The sequence below is a fragment of the Nannospalax galili genome, unplaced genomic scaffold (assembly GCF_000622305.1).
Source record: "Nannospalax galili isolate Female #2095 unplaced genomic scaffold, S.galili_v1.0 scaffold485, whole genome shotgun sequence".
In the NCBI taxonomy this organism is placed as follows: domain Eukaryota; kingdom Metazoa; phylum Chordata; class Mammalia; order Rodentia; family Spalacidae; genus Nannospalax; species Nannospalax galili.
Window position 1 is genome coordinate 349761 of NW_008354534.1, and position 15676 is coordinate 365436.

At 40.6% G+C, this 15676-nt stretch overlaps 3 protein-coding genes and 3 non-coding genes across 30 annotated transcripts in view; 4 read left to right on the forward strand and 2 right to left on the reverse strand.

Moving 5' to 3' along the window:
* Pbrm1 (polybromo 1) overlaps positions 1–164 on the reverse strand; it is a 111448-nt gene extending 111284 nt beyond the window's left edge. For 20 of the 22 annotated variants that reach the window (XM_029555375.1, XM_029555372.1, XM_029555371.1 and 17 more), the window contains exon 1: positions 33–162. The gene's annotated coding sequence lies outside the window, so the exon portion shown is untranslated. Of the gene's footprint in view, positions 1–32 lie in introns of all 22 variants that reach the window. The other 2 variants (XM_017802861.2, XM_029555357.1) reach the window with 2 other exon arrangements.
* An 83-nt stretch (positions 165–247) lies between these two features.
* On the forward strand, positions 248–7311 carry Gnl3 (G protein nucleolar 3). 2 transcript variants are annotated; one of them, XM_008851802.2, is made up of 15 exons: positions 248–398; positions 1586–1644; positions 1920–2057; positions 2158–2271; positions 2481–2561; positions 3083–3215; positions 3967–4079; positions 4327–4447; positions 4836–4923; positions 5547–5721; positions 5800–5942; positions 6032–6168; positions 6249–6427; positions 6951–7017; positions 7104–7311. In XM_008851802.2, the coding sequence occupies exons 1-15, from the start codon at positions 386–388 to the stop codon at positions 7184–7186; spliced, it is 1644 nt and encodes a 547-aa protein (XP_008850024.1). In that variant the 5' UTR covers positions 248–385; the 3' UTR covers positions 7187–7311. The 2 variants fall into 2 exon arrangements, with proteins under 2 accessions (XP_008850024.1, XP_029411237.1); XM_029555377.1 differs by having other exon boundaries at positions 6318–6427.
* On the forward strand, positions 3260–3337 carry LOC115067475. The gene has a single exon (XR_003846890.1). It is a non-coding gene; the product is annotated as a small nucleolar RNA SNORD19 (small nucleolar RNA).
* Positions 4126–4205, forward strand: LOC115067478. The gene has a single exon (XR_003846893.1). It is a non-coding gene; the product is annotated as a small nucleolar RNA SNORD19B (small nucleolar RNA).
* On the forward strand, positions 5409–5485 carry LOC115067476. Its single transcript, XR_003846891.1, has one exon. It is a non-coding gene; the product is annotated as a small nucleolar RNA SNORD69 (small nucleolar RNA).
* Positions 7312–7365: 54 nt separating the features above from the next.
* Positions 7366–15676, reverse strand: part of Glt8d1 (glycosyltransferase 8 domain containing 1) — a 22170-nt gene continuing 13859 nt past the window's right edge. For all 3 annotated transcript variants that reach the window (XM_029555378.1, XM_008851800.3, XM_029555379.1), the window contains exons 4-10: positions 11118–11328; positions 9356–9473; positions 9071–9155; positions 8823–8935; positions 8358–8524; positions 8150–8262; positions 7366–7878 (exon numbers count right to left, since the gene is read on the reverse strand). In XM_029555378.1, coding sequence (XP_029411238.1) covers positions 7688–7878; positions 8150–8262; positions 8358–8524; positions 8823–8935; positions 9071–9155; positions 9356–9473; positions 11118–11328 — 998 coding nt within the window. In that variant the 3' untranslated portion in view covers positions 7366–7687. The remainder of the gene's footprint in view (positions 7879–8149; positions 8263–8357; positions 8525–8822; positions 8936–9070; positions 9156–9355; positions 9474–11117; positions 11329–15676) is intronic.

The following is a 15676-nucleotide window of genomic DNA, read 5'->3' on the forward strand; positions in this document are numbered from 1 at the left end:
AGCGACCCCGCCCGCCCTGGACCTGGCCTTACCCAGCCGTTCTGCCGCCTACAGCCCCGGCCACGGTCCCCAACCGCCGAGCCCCGCCCCGTGGCCGCCACGGCTACTGCTATTACTCTTCTGGCCACGGCCGCTGCCGTCGCCCCGGCACCCGCCGCCCTCACTACTCTCACCCCTCCCAGCGCCGCCGTAAATCCAGCCCGTGGCCGCCAAGCGATCCCGCCTCTGCGCGACAGCTGCGTGCGTGTGCACGCGGCCGAGCGCCGGCACGCTTTACGGCAGTAGCGAGAACGCGTGACGCCTGTCCGCCGCCTCAGTTCTCACGTGGCGTTCTCGGAGGCTCTCAGTTGTCGCGACCTGTCCTAGCGAAGCATCCGCCACCAGCATGAAGCGGCCGAGTGAGTCGGGGATAGGGGGCGTCCGGAAGCCCTGTTCTGTGGTCGAACTCGGCAGGGTGTCTCTGGGGTGTGGGCCGTCGCCCTTTTCATGTGGGTAGGGCCAGGCCCCACTGCGGCCCTGTTCGCCCCGGGCGCGTTATGCAGAAGGCAGGCTAGGCCCAGAAAGTGAAGGCGAAGCCAGACGTCGGTGGGCAAAGTGTCCGAGCCTGGTTTCAGACAGGCCCAGAGAAAAGGCGTTTTCTGGCCAGAGCCAGCCACCACTCGGTACCACTGTAGGGTCGCGCCAGTAATCCCGCACACCCGAAGGGTAACGCAGGAGGATCGAAAGTTTACGGGCCAGCGTGGGCTGTATTTTAAGACCCAGGTCAAAATTCCAAAAAAGGAACCGTAGCGATACGGCGTTTACGAGCACGTGCGTGAGTTCTGTTCCCAGCCGCCGTGCAGGGCCGCTCCCAGTCCCCTGTAACTCCAGCTGCAAGGGAATCCAACGTCATCTGGCCTCAGTGGGTACCTGCACTTATTATGTGCGTGCGCGCGCGCGCATAAAGACTATTAATAAACTTTTTTTAAAGCCAAAAAGGTCATAAGATTCATGATTGTTCGCAAGTGGCAATCCGTCTGGCACTCCTATGTGTGGTCCATGTCTAGTTTGGGGAAACTGGCTCGTCTCATTCTACTGAAATCAAATGACTGGGATTTGACAGTAGCATATACTGCTTTTATTAAGCAGAGCACATCATTTTTCAGGAGTCGTTGAGGCAGGGTCTTTATGTAGCTCACGCTAACCTTTAATTTCTGATCCTCCTATTAGCGTCACAAGGGGTGGCATTTTAAGTATGCACCCCCATTCCCACATGACTGTCCAAACATTAGGCTGATGATTGAGTCAGTACAAGAACATCGTAACTATGTAGTTATCAAAACTATAAATTTTCAATATATTTTTGCAGACCATATGGTGCAGTAAGAGTGTGTTTAGGGCCAGCAAGATGACTTAAGTGGGTAAAGCCACTTGCCACCAAGCTGAGGACCAGAGTTCATTCGGGAAAACCCACATGGTTGAAGGAGAAAACAGATTCCCGCAAGTTGTTCTATAACCTACACACATGCACCCTAAATACAAAATTTGTAATTAGCTGTATTCTTCATTTGTGTCCAGTCTATTTCTAATTCTTTTTTCTTTGTAGAGTTAAAGAAAGCAAGTAAACGCATGACCTGCCATAAGCGGTATAAAATCAAAAAAAAGGTAAAAGTTTTTAGGAGAGATATACCAAATACATTACTAAGCTGATTTCTGTACCATCTCTCCTCCATGGAAAAGCCTATATTAATGATTTTAGGATTCAATAGACTATGTTGCCAGGTTCTTAGGCAATAAGAATGTAACTGGAATGTAAAGTGATTTTTGTCGTTTTTCTTCCTTTTGTACAATATGGGGGATTGAATCTAGGGTCTTGTACATGCTAGGCAAGCACTCTACCTAAGCCACAGTCTTACCCTCAGAGTTGTTGTTTTTGATAGGTTCGAGAACATCACAGAAAATTAAGGAAAGAAGCTAAAAAACGAGGTCACAAGAAGCCTAGAAAAGACCCAGGAGTCCCAAATAGTGCACCCTTTAAGGAAGCTCTTCTTCGGGAAGCTGAGCTAAGGAAACAGCAGGTAAATTATGTTAGCTGACATTTCTAGTAAACTCGTGTGGTGTTTCAAAGCAAAGCAATATCACCATTACTGGCTCATTTCTTTCCTAACCCCCTCACAGCTAGAAGAACTAAAACAACAGCAGAAGCTTGAGAGGCAGAAAGAACCAGAAAAGAAAAGAAAACTTGAAGTTAACCCTGGTGATGAGCAGCAGTCTAACGTGGAGCCTGAGCAGGTAGTTATATCTCCAACAGTGAGTTGAGTTCTGAAGCATAATACACAGATCAGTGGTCCTCGTGGTAGTAAGGAAACAGTTCAGATTGTCTTATTTGTTTAAACTACCAAGTACCATTGCCCTTAGTCAGTGTTAGAAAAATTTGAATTTGCCGGTTGCAACTGCTGTTTGTAATTTTGACTTTTCCTCTTAATTTTTCTATCCTCTAGGAATTTGGAGAGCACAAAAGCAAGAAAGCCAAGATAGGCAAACAGAATCCAAAGAAATTACATTGTCAGGAGCTTAAAAAGGTATCTTAGTATATAGGTCAGTGTCTAAAAATGGTATCGAGATTTTTAAAATTTAGGATCATTCCTTGACTTGATAGCAGCTTTGCAAGGTGGAAAAATTTTAAACTAATTGAAGTCAAAGTCAAGAGGGTATGTTCCTGTGTGGTGCCCCCTAGCACTACTAGCCCTGGCGTGATTTCCCAGGCTTCTCTCTGCTGTCAAATCCTGAATATGCCTCAGTACTTCTTGGCAAGACCAAAAAGGCCTGTAAAATGTCATAATTTGTTCTGGGTAGATTACATGTTCAGACACTTGAGGGTGCTTCGATTTCTACCTTCAAAACCCGTTTTTATCAGGGGCTGTTGAGCAGGGTTTTTGTTTTCTTGTGTGAGAAATGATCAGCCTGTAAACATTCTTCATATTAAAATGAAATGAGATCCAACTCTGAACTCACCCTGTGGCCAAGTGGATAATGACAGTAGAATCGGTTGAGGGTGTTTCTCAACAAGGAATGCTGCTCTAATCAATGGTTTCTTTGATAGGTGATTGAAGCCTCAGATGTTGTGCTAGAAATTTTGGATGCCAGAGACCCTCTAGGTTGCAGGTGTCCTCAGGTGGAAGAAGCTATTGTCCGGAGTGGACAGAAAAAGCTGGTACTTGTATTAAATAAATCAGGTGAGAAGAAAGGTCCCCCTGCCCTTGTCTACCCTATGCACAGTGAGGTATGAGGAAAATATCTGAACAGTCTTGATGATCACTGAAGACTGATAAGATCCAACTCTGACCTCAACAAAGCCAAAGCATGTGCACTCTGGTTGCCAAAGACAACCCTGAGCATTGGGGAGGAGGTAGTTTCCACAAGTGATTCAACTAGATTTTCTTGTTTTATGCCCTTCAGTTCTTAGTCCCCTTTGTAAGAGTGTGTTTAAACCAGTTTGCTTCATACAGAAAGTGACTAACAATATGTCAGATACACAGACCCCTGCATAATGTATTTAAATGAAATCGTTATGTGTCTGGGGTGAACAGCAGGAAGAAAACTCAGAAGAAAGCCTAGTAAAACAGAGTATAAAATCATGATTAAAAACACTGTTGGGGATGGAGAAATGCTCAGTGGTTGAGAGTACCGGCTGCTCTTACATACCTGAGTTGGAGTCCCAGCACCCACATGCCAGCTAAAAGTCGTTGTTAGGCTCAGAAAACATGATTGTTAGGGAAAATTCTGAAAACATGGGTGTAGGATTAAGACAAAGAAGTACAGGTGTTAAAAGCCAGGACATGAGCAGCTTAATGGGAAGCTCCTGTTTTCTCATTAATTGCTTTTGAGAAGCAGGGAAAAGTAAATGGGTACAATCTGTAATTTGCCGTGTTTTATAAATTCTCATAAAAATCACCAAATTAAAGCATGTATCTTCCTAATTATCAGATCTGGTACCAAAGGAGAATTTGGAGAACTGGCTAAATTACTTAAATAAAGAATTGCCAACAGTGGTGTTCAAAGCCTCAACAAATCTGAAGGACAAAGGGAAGAAACTCAAGGTACACCGTACTGTTAGTGGTAAGAAGTATGGATTTTCACATTTTTTGATGGTTGAAATATGATGAGTCTGCAAAATGTTGATTAAAGTGAAAAACAGTAAGATCCAACTCTGATTTCATATAAAGACCATCTGAAAAGCAAGAGACCAGTGATTTTATTAAGAGCTGGACTCTGTAGCTAGACTTCTTGGGTTTTACTTGGTGAGTTACCAAAATTATTAAAGTACTGTACTTTTAATACCTGAAGGTAAGGAAGAAGAAATCTGTTCCATTCACAAGTAAAATCTGCTGTGGTAAAGAAGCCCTCTGGAAGCTTCTTGAAGGTTTTCGGGAGTCATGTGGAAAAACTATTCAGGTTGGAGTTATTGGTGAGTTTCCACTCAGTACATTCTGCTTTTACCAGTTAGTCTGTAGATCTTAGCCAAGAACTTCACTCTGTGTGTACACAAGTTTATTGTGAAAGAAAGGGCTCATTCACCTCAACAGACCACACTTTTCAAGTTGATCTTTGTTGGGACTGAGCACCATATCATAGCTCTTGGTAGCTGGATGGGATACCTCAGTGGTAGAGCACTGGTACAGGCAAGGCTCTGGATCCAGTCCCAGCATCACAGTAAACATATGGTTATGTACATACTCTGGGTTATTTGAATTGTCTTTTTCAGATCCAGTTCTGAATATCAAGCAGAGTTGGGCAGAGGAAATTTTATAATCATCAGCAATGTGTTTTATATCTGAATTTCCATTTATTTGTAGGTTTCCCAAATGTGGGGAAAAGCAGCATCATCAATAGCTTAAAACAAGAACAGATTTGTAATGTTGGTGTACCCATGGGACTTACAAGGTAAATTGAGATCTCAGTAATTAGAAAGACTTCTGTAAAGAAGGCCAGCCAGTGCTAAGCTTAGTTAATTGGAATAGTCCAGCTTTCCATGTTTTAGGTTGAAATTAAATCAAAATGGAGTTTTGGTTTTTAATGGATTTTGAGTTGGGGGGGTAGGGGGAGAGACATGGAGGGTCTACATGTAGCCCCAACTGGCCTGGAACTTCACATAGACCAGACTAGCCTTGATCTCAAAGATCTGCCTGCCTCTGCCTCCCAAGTGCTGGGATTAAAGGCATGCGGCACCACGCCTGGCAATTTTTTTTTTAAAGAGAAAAGCTGCCTCAAAGAAGGTGGCTTTTGGACCAGTCCTTAGAAAAATGAAGTAGAAGAGAGGAAAATACTTACATCAGCATAAAACAGCCTTTGAGTTTAGTGGACATACTGCACTATAATTGTGCTGTTAATTTTAGAAGGGGTTAGTATACTCTTAAGTGTTTTTGGTAAACATGAAGCAAATGATGATAAATTGGATCTGACTGACTGTGTTGAGTTTGTTCAATCCAACCCTGAGCTTCATGTTCTTTCTTTGACTTGGGCTCCAAATAAACCAGTATCCCCATTAATTTCAACTGTTCTTTTAGGAGCATTCAGGTTGTCCCCTTGGACAAGCAGATCACAGTCCTAGATAGTCCAAGCTTCATCATCTCACCATGTAACTCTTCTGCTGCACTTGCTTTACGGAGTCCAGCAAGCATTGAAGAACTAAAACCATTGGAGGCTGCAAGTGCCATCCTGTCCCAGGCTGATAGCCGGCAGGTAAAAGAAGGACTGTTATGCTTTTTATTTTATTTTTGTCTACACAGAACAAATGACAGTTCGCTTTTTGTTTTTAAGGTAGTGCTGAAATACACTGTCCCAGAGTATAAGGATTCTCTAGATTTTTTTGCTAAACTTGCTCAGAGAAGAGGTCTGCAACAAAAGGGTGGAAGCCCAAATGTTGAAGTTGCTGCTAAACTCCTATGGTCTGAGTGGACAGGGTAAGGCTTCTTTTTATGCTGGCATTTTAGAAGACAATTTAAGATAGAAGGACTGGCTTGTATTTGACAGATCTTGTTTTTAATACCAGTGCCTCATTAGGTTACTACTGCCATCCCCCTACATCCTGGAATCCTCCTCCACATTTGAATGAGAGAGTTACTGCAGGCATGAAGAAAGGATTTAATCTAGAAGAACTAGAAAGGAACAATGCACATAGCTTACAAGGTTGGGATTGTGTTCTATTTTCATCTGTAACAGACTGATAAAGGTTTTCTCTGTTAACATGAGCTTGGTTTCTTTTCTAGTCCTCAGGAGCCCTCACTTGGCTAATGCCATCCTTTTCTGTTCCTCGGGCCTCACAAATGGAATAATAGACGAAAAGGATATACCTGGAGAATTGCCAAGACAGAGAGAAAACAAACAGAAGAAGGGTGAAGATGACATGATCAGCGACCAAGGAAAGGTTCACGGAGAAGATAATAATGTAAGTTTCTTCTGGGAGTTAAAGATGAAGTGAATTGGGGGGACTGGAGAGATGACTCAGCAGTTAAGAGCACTGACTGCTCTTGGAGAGGACCCACGTTTGATTCCCAGCACCCACATGGTAGTTAACAACTATCTCTAGCCCCAGTTTCAGGGGATCTGATGCCTTCTGACCTCTAATGGGCATTGCATGACATGGGTGCACTTGTATACACATGCATGCAATATACTCATACGCAACAAATAAAAATAAAATACATATTTAAAAAAGATGACAGCAGGGCATGGTGGCTTATGCCTTTAATCCTGGCACTTGGAAGGCAGAGGTAGGTGGATCTCTGTGAGTTGGAAGGCTAAATAAAGGAAGACCTGGATAGTCTAGGTATTTGAGGTTGTGGGCCATTGGGATTAATTTTATGCATCCCTAGCTATGTTTACCTTTCAAGCCTGATCCTGGCCCCTGGGTATATAATTGGATTGACTGGACACAGATTATCTTAACTACACTTCTGTTGGGTTCACAGGCAGAGATTTCAGACATGTCCCTTGTAGAAGAGACAAGGGGAGCAATGCTTAAGGAATCAACAGCAGGTGAGTCTAAGTCTAACAGAGCAGGTAGGCATAAAATTGCTTCTACTTTCTTGTATAAAACCTCATTTTATTTTTCTCAAATCTAGGGGAACTATCTGCCAGATCATTAATTTTGGATAGAATGACTAAAGAGGATGATGCTTATGACTTCAGCACAGATTATGTGTAACAGCACCACATACTTTTCTGAATGTTAACATTTTAACCACACTGCTAAAATCTATGTATGTTTTTGTATGACAAAAACTGTAAATCTTGTGAATATGTCTCTAATACATACATTATGATAAAAAACTACAGTGTCTGCATTCTTATGTTCCAGTAAAGGGAATGAAGGAAGCCAAGAAGTCTTATTAAAACGTAGATTTTATTTACAAACCAGGCCACTGGTTACAAAAGTAAAACCAATCAGCAGTTTCTAGCCATACTAGGCTAGCTGAACTAGTTCTGTCAGCTTTATCAGTGTCCATCCTTCATTCAGGTCAGTCAGCAGATATTTGTAGTGCATCTGGGAAGCTGACTGCCAGGTGAGGCAATTTGATCTCTGCCCACTTGAAACATCCCTTTTTCTATGGATTGCCACAGCTTAGGGTTAAGGCCTAACAGCTGCTATTTCCCATACACAGTGTTCCAGGATTTCCTGAGTGATGGATTTAGTTTAAATTGTTGGTTACTTTATGTTTGAAATCTCCATATGTCTTCGGATTAAACTGAATTTGCCTGTTGGATCTGGAATGTACCATTTTTCCCAAACATCAGCATATGAAGCAGTTCTTCCCCATGGCTTAAAGTGTCCATTCCAATGAAGTAACTTGGCAGCCTTTACAAACTGGGGTGAATATCGTTTTCCAACACTGGAACCTTACAATTCAAAGAAGGCACCAGGTAACTGTACTAATCAAACAGTGAGTTGATGCTATACTAAGCTGAGAAAACTTTGGGGAAACCCAACCCTGGGGAGGGGTTTTTATATACTAATTCCTGATTGGCTTAAGTCGTTGGTTGGTTTTTATTTTGAGCTGGATCTTTCTAGGTAGCCCTGGCTGACCACATACTCAGAATAGTTCTTGCCTCAGTTTCCTAAGTGCTTAGATGATAGACATGCACCACCATATCTATAGTTCATACTTACCAAGGTGTCGGACATTCCACATAGGGTCAATGGTAGAGTGCAGCTGATAGAATACAATCAGCAGAGGAGGTGTAGTTATGCTGCCAGCCAGTGTTCTGCTGTACAACCCCTCTCTTAGTGAAACATAAATGTTAATGAAGAGTATTGATCAATTGGTAAAGACTCTTGGAGTTAAAACATTTTATAGCTGAGTCAGTTACAGACTTACTCTATGTTAAGTTTCATCCATTTTTCCAGCTGGTTGGTCACATTTTGTCGTTTCCATTCCGTCAAGTTTGCAACAAAAACTCCAGGATTAAAGGAGCAGGTGCTGGCTTTCATGGAAAGCTTTCGAATTCTTTCCTTTTTATAGTCAAGGTAGCCAATGTAATTGTACTAAAACCACAAAAGGGATACCTGTTGCTTCAAATAGTATCAATTTATAGGCAATAAAGAAAAATAAGCTAGTTGAACTAAGACCCAAGTAATTAGCAAAAGTGATATAGATTCTACATTAAGACTGAAATCTAGTTTTTTAGTAAGCCAAATATATTCAAGGAGAGATTGGTTGTAAAGTCCTTGAATGAGTGCAGAAAAGCATGAGACTTACAGCAAAGTAACTGGGTAATATATGTGGCAAAAAACAAAACTTATTTTTCCAGCTCTTCCTATTATAGGGAGTTTGTATATGTACCTGGTTCCCTGCTCCACGGACAATGACTTTAGTGGAGGTTGAATCACAATCTTCTGAAAATGCAGCAGCATGCCCTGGCTTCAACGGCGTATTGTACAAGGCAAGAATGTCACCTGAAATGGACATGGTCAAGATTAGTGATTCCAGTTGTCTTGAGATTCTGTACTTCCCCCTCCTAATGGTAGACTTTCACAGTAGATCATGTAAGATGACTACTGTGGCCCACTAAGCTGTTCTTGGATGGATACCTTGTACAATTACATCATCATCAATGTATATGGCCTTCTTGGCGCTGGGAACCAGAATTGGCAGGTAGAACCTTGCAAAGGTTAACTGAAAAGGGAAAGAAGCATCAGCTGAGATACAGTGGCTGTTTTTATTTGTAGAAGCTATTAGAATTCTCAGAGCCATTACAGTAGATAATCAGACTTTTGTAGCCACCCAGGTTTGGTTCCTAGGGAACTACTTGCATTGTACGCAGGTATTCTAATCAAATATACTCCCAAATACAAACAAAGATACGTGGAACTCACTGGTTTCATGGACTCTCCCTCGTCAGGATCTTCCTTTACTTTCCCTTCCAAAAGTTTAGTGTCAAAATTTACAATTTTATACCTGATGTTTTTCAGGGAACCACTGTTCAACCAGGACCTGATGAAGGAAAAAAAAAAAATCACATTTTAGGTTTAAATAACTCAGTAGTGGGGGCATAATGCAATGAAAAAGAAACCCAAAGAATGGAAGATGTTTTCAGGTTCCCTTGTCTCTTTGAGATGGGATTCTTCATCTGATATGAAGGCCAATATCACTACATAGCTCATGCTAGCCTTGAACTCACTATCCTGCCCAGTGGAACTATTCTTCACCTAAATACATTAGCAAAGAAAATGAGTCAGGTTATAGTGGTAGAGAAACTAGTATTTAACTTGTCAGTTATAGAATGGCTATTAAATACTGTGATGACCCTAAGTAATTCATACAACTGAGTCTGAAAGAACAGTTTCCTTGAAGTACTATATACTTTTTTAATGCACTATATTTCTGAATCTAGGATTTCAATAAGTCATGACTTCCATGTACATGAACCACAGAGAAAGCCAAAAGGATAGAATCTGCTAGACAGACTTTCTTAAACTAAATTCTATAGGTCTTTATTTCCTTTATAATTTTTTTTTCTTGAGATGTAGAACAGGCTAGCCTCAAACTCACAGAGCTGCCTGCCTCTGTTAGGTATGCACCCCATGCCTGGCTTATTTATTTTTGAGGCAGTATTATAACCCAGACTGGTGCTCAGCTCACTTTGTAGTCAAGGATGGCCTTTGGAACATACGATCCTCCTGCCTCTACCTCCTGAGTGCTGGGATGACCAGTACTAGCCACCATGCCCAGTGTGTTTATAAAGTATTGGAGATGAACCCAAGGTTTCATGCATGCCAGGCAAGCACTCTGAGCCAAACCCATTGCTCTCTTAATTCTCACCCTTCATACTGGGTTCTTATTAATCACAATAATTTAAATCCTAATGATCACTTTGCCAAGCAATTACTATGTGCTAGTTGTTTTATATATTATTCACTTGACAAAAGTTCTCAATTTGATATTTCAGCTTATAATTACAAAAAAGGAAGGTGACTCCAAGGTTCTAAATGACCCTGGGCTAGGATCTGGAGACAGAACTGCTCAAAGCTTTACCATGTTACCTTGTCATTGTTCCCAAGTTCTTTCCCAGTCTAGACCAGAACTGCACAGCCTGTCTGCCCATAGAAGGCTGTGACTTCTGGGGGCTAGAGAGTTGGCTCAGCAGCAGTTAAGAACACTGGTTGGTCTTGCTGAAGACCTGGGTTCAAATCCCAGCACCCACATGGCAGCTAACAACTGTCTGTAACTCCAGTCCCAGGGGATCCCACAGCCTCTTCTGTCCTCCAGGGACACTGCACGACATGGGTGCACTTACCTACACGCATACCCATAAAATTAAAAAACAAAAAACAAAAAAAACCTCTGACTTCTAAATTAACATATTGCTTCTCATTGAGAAAGTCATGTTGCCAAACATATTATTAGACCTATTACCAAAAGAACTGTGGAATTAACAGTGTGAACACTGACAGCTGATTTATTTCCTGACATAAACTATCATTTCTGCTGTCATGCATGGAGACATACAATTACATGGAAAAGTATATGTGTACATGCATGTGAATATGGTAAAACAGGAAGCTATAATAAAGCAGCTCCTGGACTGGCCTACTGTAGAGCAGCACCAAGAGGAAGAACCAGGAAAGCAGAGCTCACCGGAGATGGTCTGCTGTACTGTTGAGCGTAACAATGTAGAAAATCACATTGGAGTGAGTATTATGCTGAATGCTGTTTATGGCTGCAATGGTCCCACCGAGCCTGTCTTCAGATGCAGCAATGACCACAGGAATCTCTTGTTTCCCATCTACTATATGTTGGTGAACATTTGGGACAAAGTATATGGGCTGAAGCCCCAAAATTCCTGAATCTGAAAAGAACACACAGAAGGGAAGTACTGGGTCACAAACTCATTGGAGTTTTTGATAAGAGTCAAGACAGGGAAGGGATAAGGTAAGAATCACAGCAACAATTTAGATTATTGTTGCCTAGTAGTAACTTTGATGAACAAAGTAGAAATTGTGTTTTCCTATATGTAACCAAACTTAAGAGAAGTGGGAAAATTAAAAAAAAAAAAGCTGGCAACATTCTTGGTATACCATTAGTAAAGAAGTAACAACCTTTCTAGAGTGTATTATGGTAATTTATAAACAGCCTTAAAGGCGTATATGGTCTTTGACCTAATCATTCTTTGTCCTTAGGACAAAATATGAACTATAATTAAGGCTATATCTCAGAGATAACAGGAGTGTGTACTCACCTGTGTTCATCCCTAGAATCACTGTAAAAGGCACAATATTAATTACAAAAACCTAGAAACAAAGAGTCTTCAAACCACAAATCATAAGAAGGCATGAGATCAATTTAATGGCTCATGATCAGAATTTATTTTATTGTGGTGCAACTCAAGACACTGGAAAGGCAAGAACAAATGAAACCCAAACCCAACAGAAGAGAAGAAATAACAAAAATCGGCAGAAATTAATAAAGTAGAAACAAAATTATACAAAGAATCAGTGAACCTAAGAGCTAGTTCTTTGAAAAGTTAAACAAGATAGACCCTTAGCCCAGTTAACCAAAAGAAACAAAGAGCAAATCCAAATCAACAAAATCAGATGAAAGGGGAAACATCACAACAGACACCCCAAAGATCCAGACCATTATAAAGGATATTTTTTAAAAACCTATACACATCTAAAAGAAATGGATGGATATCTAAAAGCATGGGAACCACCAAAGTTAAACCAAGAAGAAATCAACAGTTTAAAGAGACCCGTATGCTCTAAGAAAATCGAAACAGTAATACAAAGCCTCCCAACTAAAAAAAGCCCAGGCCCAGATGGATTTACAGCAGAAGTCTACCAGACATTTAAAGAAGACCTCCAACCAATACTACCTAAATTATTCAAAATTATAGAAACAGACTGAGAACTCCCAAATTCCTTCTATGAAGCCAGCATTGCTCCAATCCAATACCCAAACCAAGTAAAGAAACAACCAAAAAAGAAAACTATACACCCATATGCAAAAATTCTCAACAAAGTACTTGCAAACCGCATATAGATGTACATCAAAAAGATCATTCACCATGATCAAGTAGGCTTTAGCCCAGAGATGCAGGGATGGTTCAATATACATAAGTCAATAAACATCATTAATCATATAAATGGACTCTCAAGGCTTTTGACAAAATTCAGCATGCATTTACGTTCTAAGTCCTAGAGGGAATTGGACTGGAGGGAACATACCTCAATAGAATTAAAGCTATATACAGCAAACCCACAGCCAATATCACTCTAAATGGAGAAAACCTGGAAGCATTCCCATTGAAATCAGGAACCAGACAAGGCTGTCCACTATCCCCACTTCTCTTTAATATAGTACTTGAAACTCTTGCTAGAGCAGTAAGACAGGAGAAGGAAATTAAAGGAGTACTGATTATAAAAGAGGCCAAACTGTCACTTTTTGCAGATGATACTACTATACCTAAGAGATCCCAAAAGTTCCACCAGAAAACCCTTAGAACTGATCAACACTTTGATTTTATAACCTGCCACTATACTGAAATCTACAAAATCAGTAGCCTTTCTATATACCAATAACAAGCAATTGGAGAAAGAATACAGGGGAATGCTCCCATTCACAATTGCTGCAAAAAAAGTAAAATATCTTGGAATAAATCTGACCAAAGACAGCAAAGATCTCTACAATAAAAAATTTAAATCATTAAAGAGATTGAGGAAGATACCAGGAAATGGAAGTACCTCCCATGCTCACTGATGCTAAGAATTAATATTGTGAAAATGACCATCCTACCAAAAGCAATATAGAGATTCAATGCAATCCCAATCAAAATCCCCATGACATACTTGAATTAGAAAAAAAAAAAAAATCCTTAAATTTGTATGAAGCACAAAAGAGCCTGGATAGGCAAAGCAACCCTGAGCACAAAGAACAATGCTGGGGGGATTACTATACCAGATCTCAAAGTATGCTACAGAGCTGTAGTCATAAAAACAGCACAGTACTGGTACAAAAATAGACACATAGATCAATGGAACATCACTGAAGATGCAACCTGAGTACACACAATTTCAGTCACCTGATATTTGACAAAGATGCCAAGAACACACAATGGAGGAAAGACAGCATCTTCACAAATGGTGCTGGCAAAACGGGATCTCCACCTGTAGAAGTATGAAACTAGATACCTTTCACCTTGCACAAAAAAGTCAACTCCAAATGGATCAAAGACCTCAATGTGAAACTGAAAACCCTGAAACTATTAGCAGAAAATATTGGCAGTAACTTACAGGATATAGGTGTAGGAAAGGACTTTCTAAATCGGACAGAAGTTGCTCAGGAATTAAGGTCAGCAATCAACAAGTGGGACCTCATTAAACTAAAAAGCTTCTGTACAGCAAAAGAAACAATCAAAAAAGTGAAGAGAAAACCCACAGAATGGGAAAAAATTTTCACCAGTGACACATCTGAGAGAGGTTTAACATCCAGAATATACAGAAAACTCAAAAAACAAATCTAGAAACCAAATGACCCAATTAAAAGATGGGCTAAGGATCTAAACAGAGAGTTCTCAAAGGAAGAAATAAAGATGGCTAAGAAACATCATCTCAAAAAGTGTTCAACATCATTAGTGATTAGTGAAATGCAATTTAAAACCACCCTACGGTATCACCTTACCCAATCAGACTGGCTAGGATCAAGAGAACAAATGATACCAAATGCTGGTGAGGATGTGGAGAAAGGGAAATGCTCATTCACTGCTGGTAGGATTGCAAACTTGTCCAACCCTTATGGAAAACAGTGTAGAGAACTCTTAATAAACTAAAAATGAACCTACCAAATGACCCAGTTATACCACTCCTTGACATATACCCAAAGGACTCATCCTATTGTAGAGACACTTGTACAACCATGTTTGTTGCTGCTCTTTTCACAATAGCTAAGAGATGGAAGCAACCTAAGTGCCCCTCAACTGATGAGTGCTTAACAAAAACGTGGTATATTTACACAATGGCATTCTATTCAGCAGTAAAGAAAGAGGAAATAATGAAATTTACAGGTTAAATGGATGGACCTAGAAACTGTTATACTAAGTGAAGTAACACACTCAGAAAAACAAACGATGTATGTTCCTTTTTTGGTCTTTTTGAAACAGGTCTCCCTGTAGCCCCAGCTGTCCTGGAACTCACTATGTAGACCAGGCTGGCCTTGAACTCCCAGAGATCCACCTGCCTCTGCCTTCCAGGTGCTGGGATTAAAGGCGTGTGCCACCACGCCTGGCTATATTCCATGTCGGGTAAGAGGATGCTTTACAGCAGTCTCTTCTGCATGAATAACTACCATCAACATGACTTCAGCTGAACTTGACCGCTAAACATCATTATAATTGGGCTTGTTGATGGTTATGCTCATTCATTAAAGGAGGGCTAAGCAGGGTCATTGGACCCTCACCGGATTATCCAGACACTCTTCCCAGCCAACTGTATGTAATTTGGCCCTCATCACACATGGTCTCCTAGATTTGGGGAATGGTAAAGCATACGACCTGGGAAAGGCTAGGAAGAGAAGGCATGACCCATGTTGGGTAAAGGCTTTCCAGTGTGCATACCCTCAGATCATACATACACCTCAGCAACTCCTCAGTTATCTCAGTAAATAAGCTCAGCAAATTCATTAGTTCCCCAGTAAAACTTTAATCAAACATTGGCTTGACACTAGAACCTTAACAGGGAATAAGCATTGCTTAGCATCCCCAGGAAAAGAATTCTCACAACAGATGGAAAATTTATTTGTTAATGCTATTATGTCTCATAATTATTTAAAAAAAGAAAAGAAAGAAAAGAAAATGAGAATGTAAAAGAGGTTAAAAGGATATGGGAATGGAGATATTTTCCAAAATAGACAAAAAATGAGAACGCCTAACTAAACAAGTGATGAAGGTCTGTGTAGGTTTGTTATGATATATAAAGGATGAGACAAAAATAATACGTACATAATCTTAAAATTTCTAAGGTCATAGTTTAGCCAACTAATTTAAGGAACAAAGTATGTATCTAGTCAAGGTTTATCTGAGAATATTTGGTTTTTTACACAAGCCTTATCTACAAAGCACATAGTAATTAAAAATACTAGACTGGTGGAACTAACTTTATTGGATGTTTAACAGCCATAGTTTGAGGCCTATATTAATGTGG

What these genes read in the sequence shown, in the direction of transcription:
- Gnl3 (XM_008851802.2), top strand. An exon ending in ACAAAGGGAAGAAACTCAAG is followed by an intron (nt 4,080 to 4,326) that starts GTACACCGTACT and finishes TAATACCTGAAG; the next exon opens with GTAAGGAAGAAGAAATCTGT. An exon ending in CAATGCACATAGCTTACAAG is followed by an intron (nt 6,169 to 6,248) that starts GTTGGGATTGTG and finishes TTTCTTTTCTAG; the next exon opens with TCCTCAGGAGCCCTCACTTG.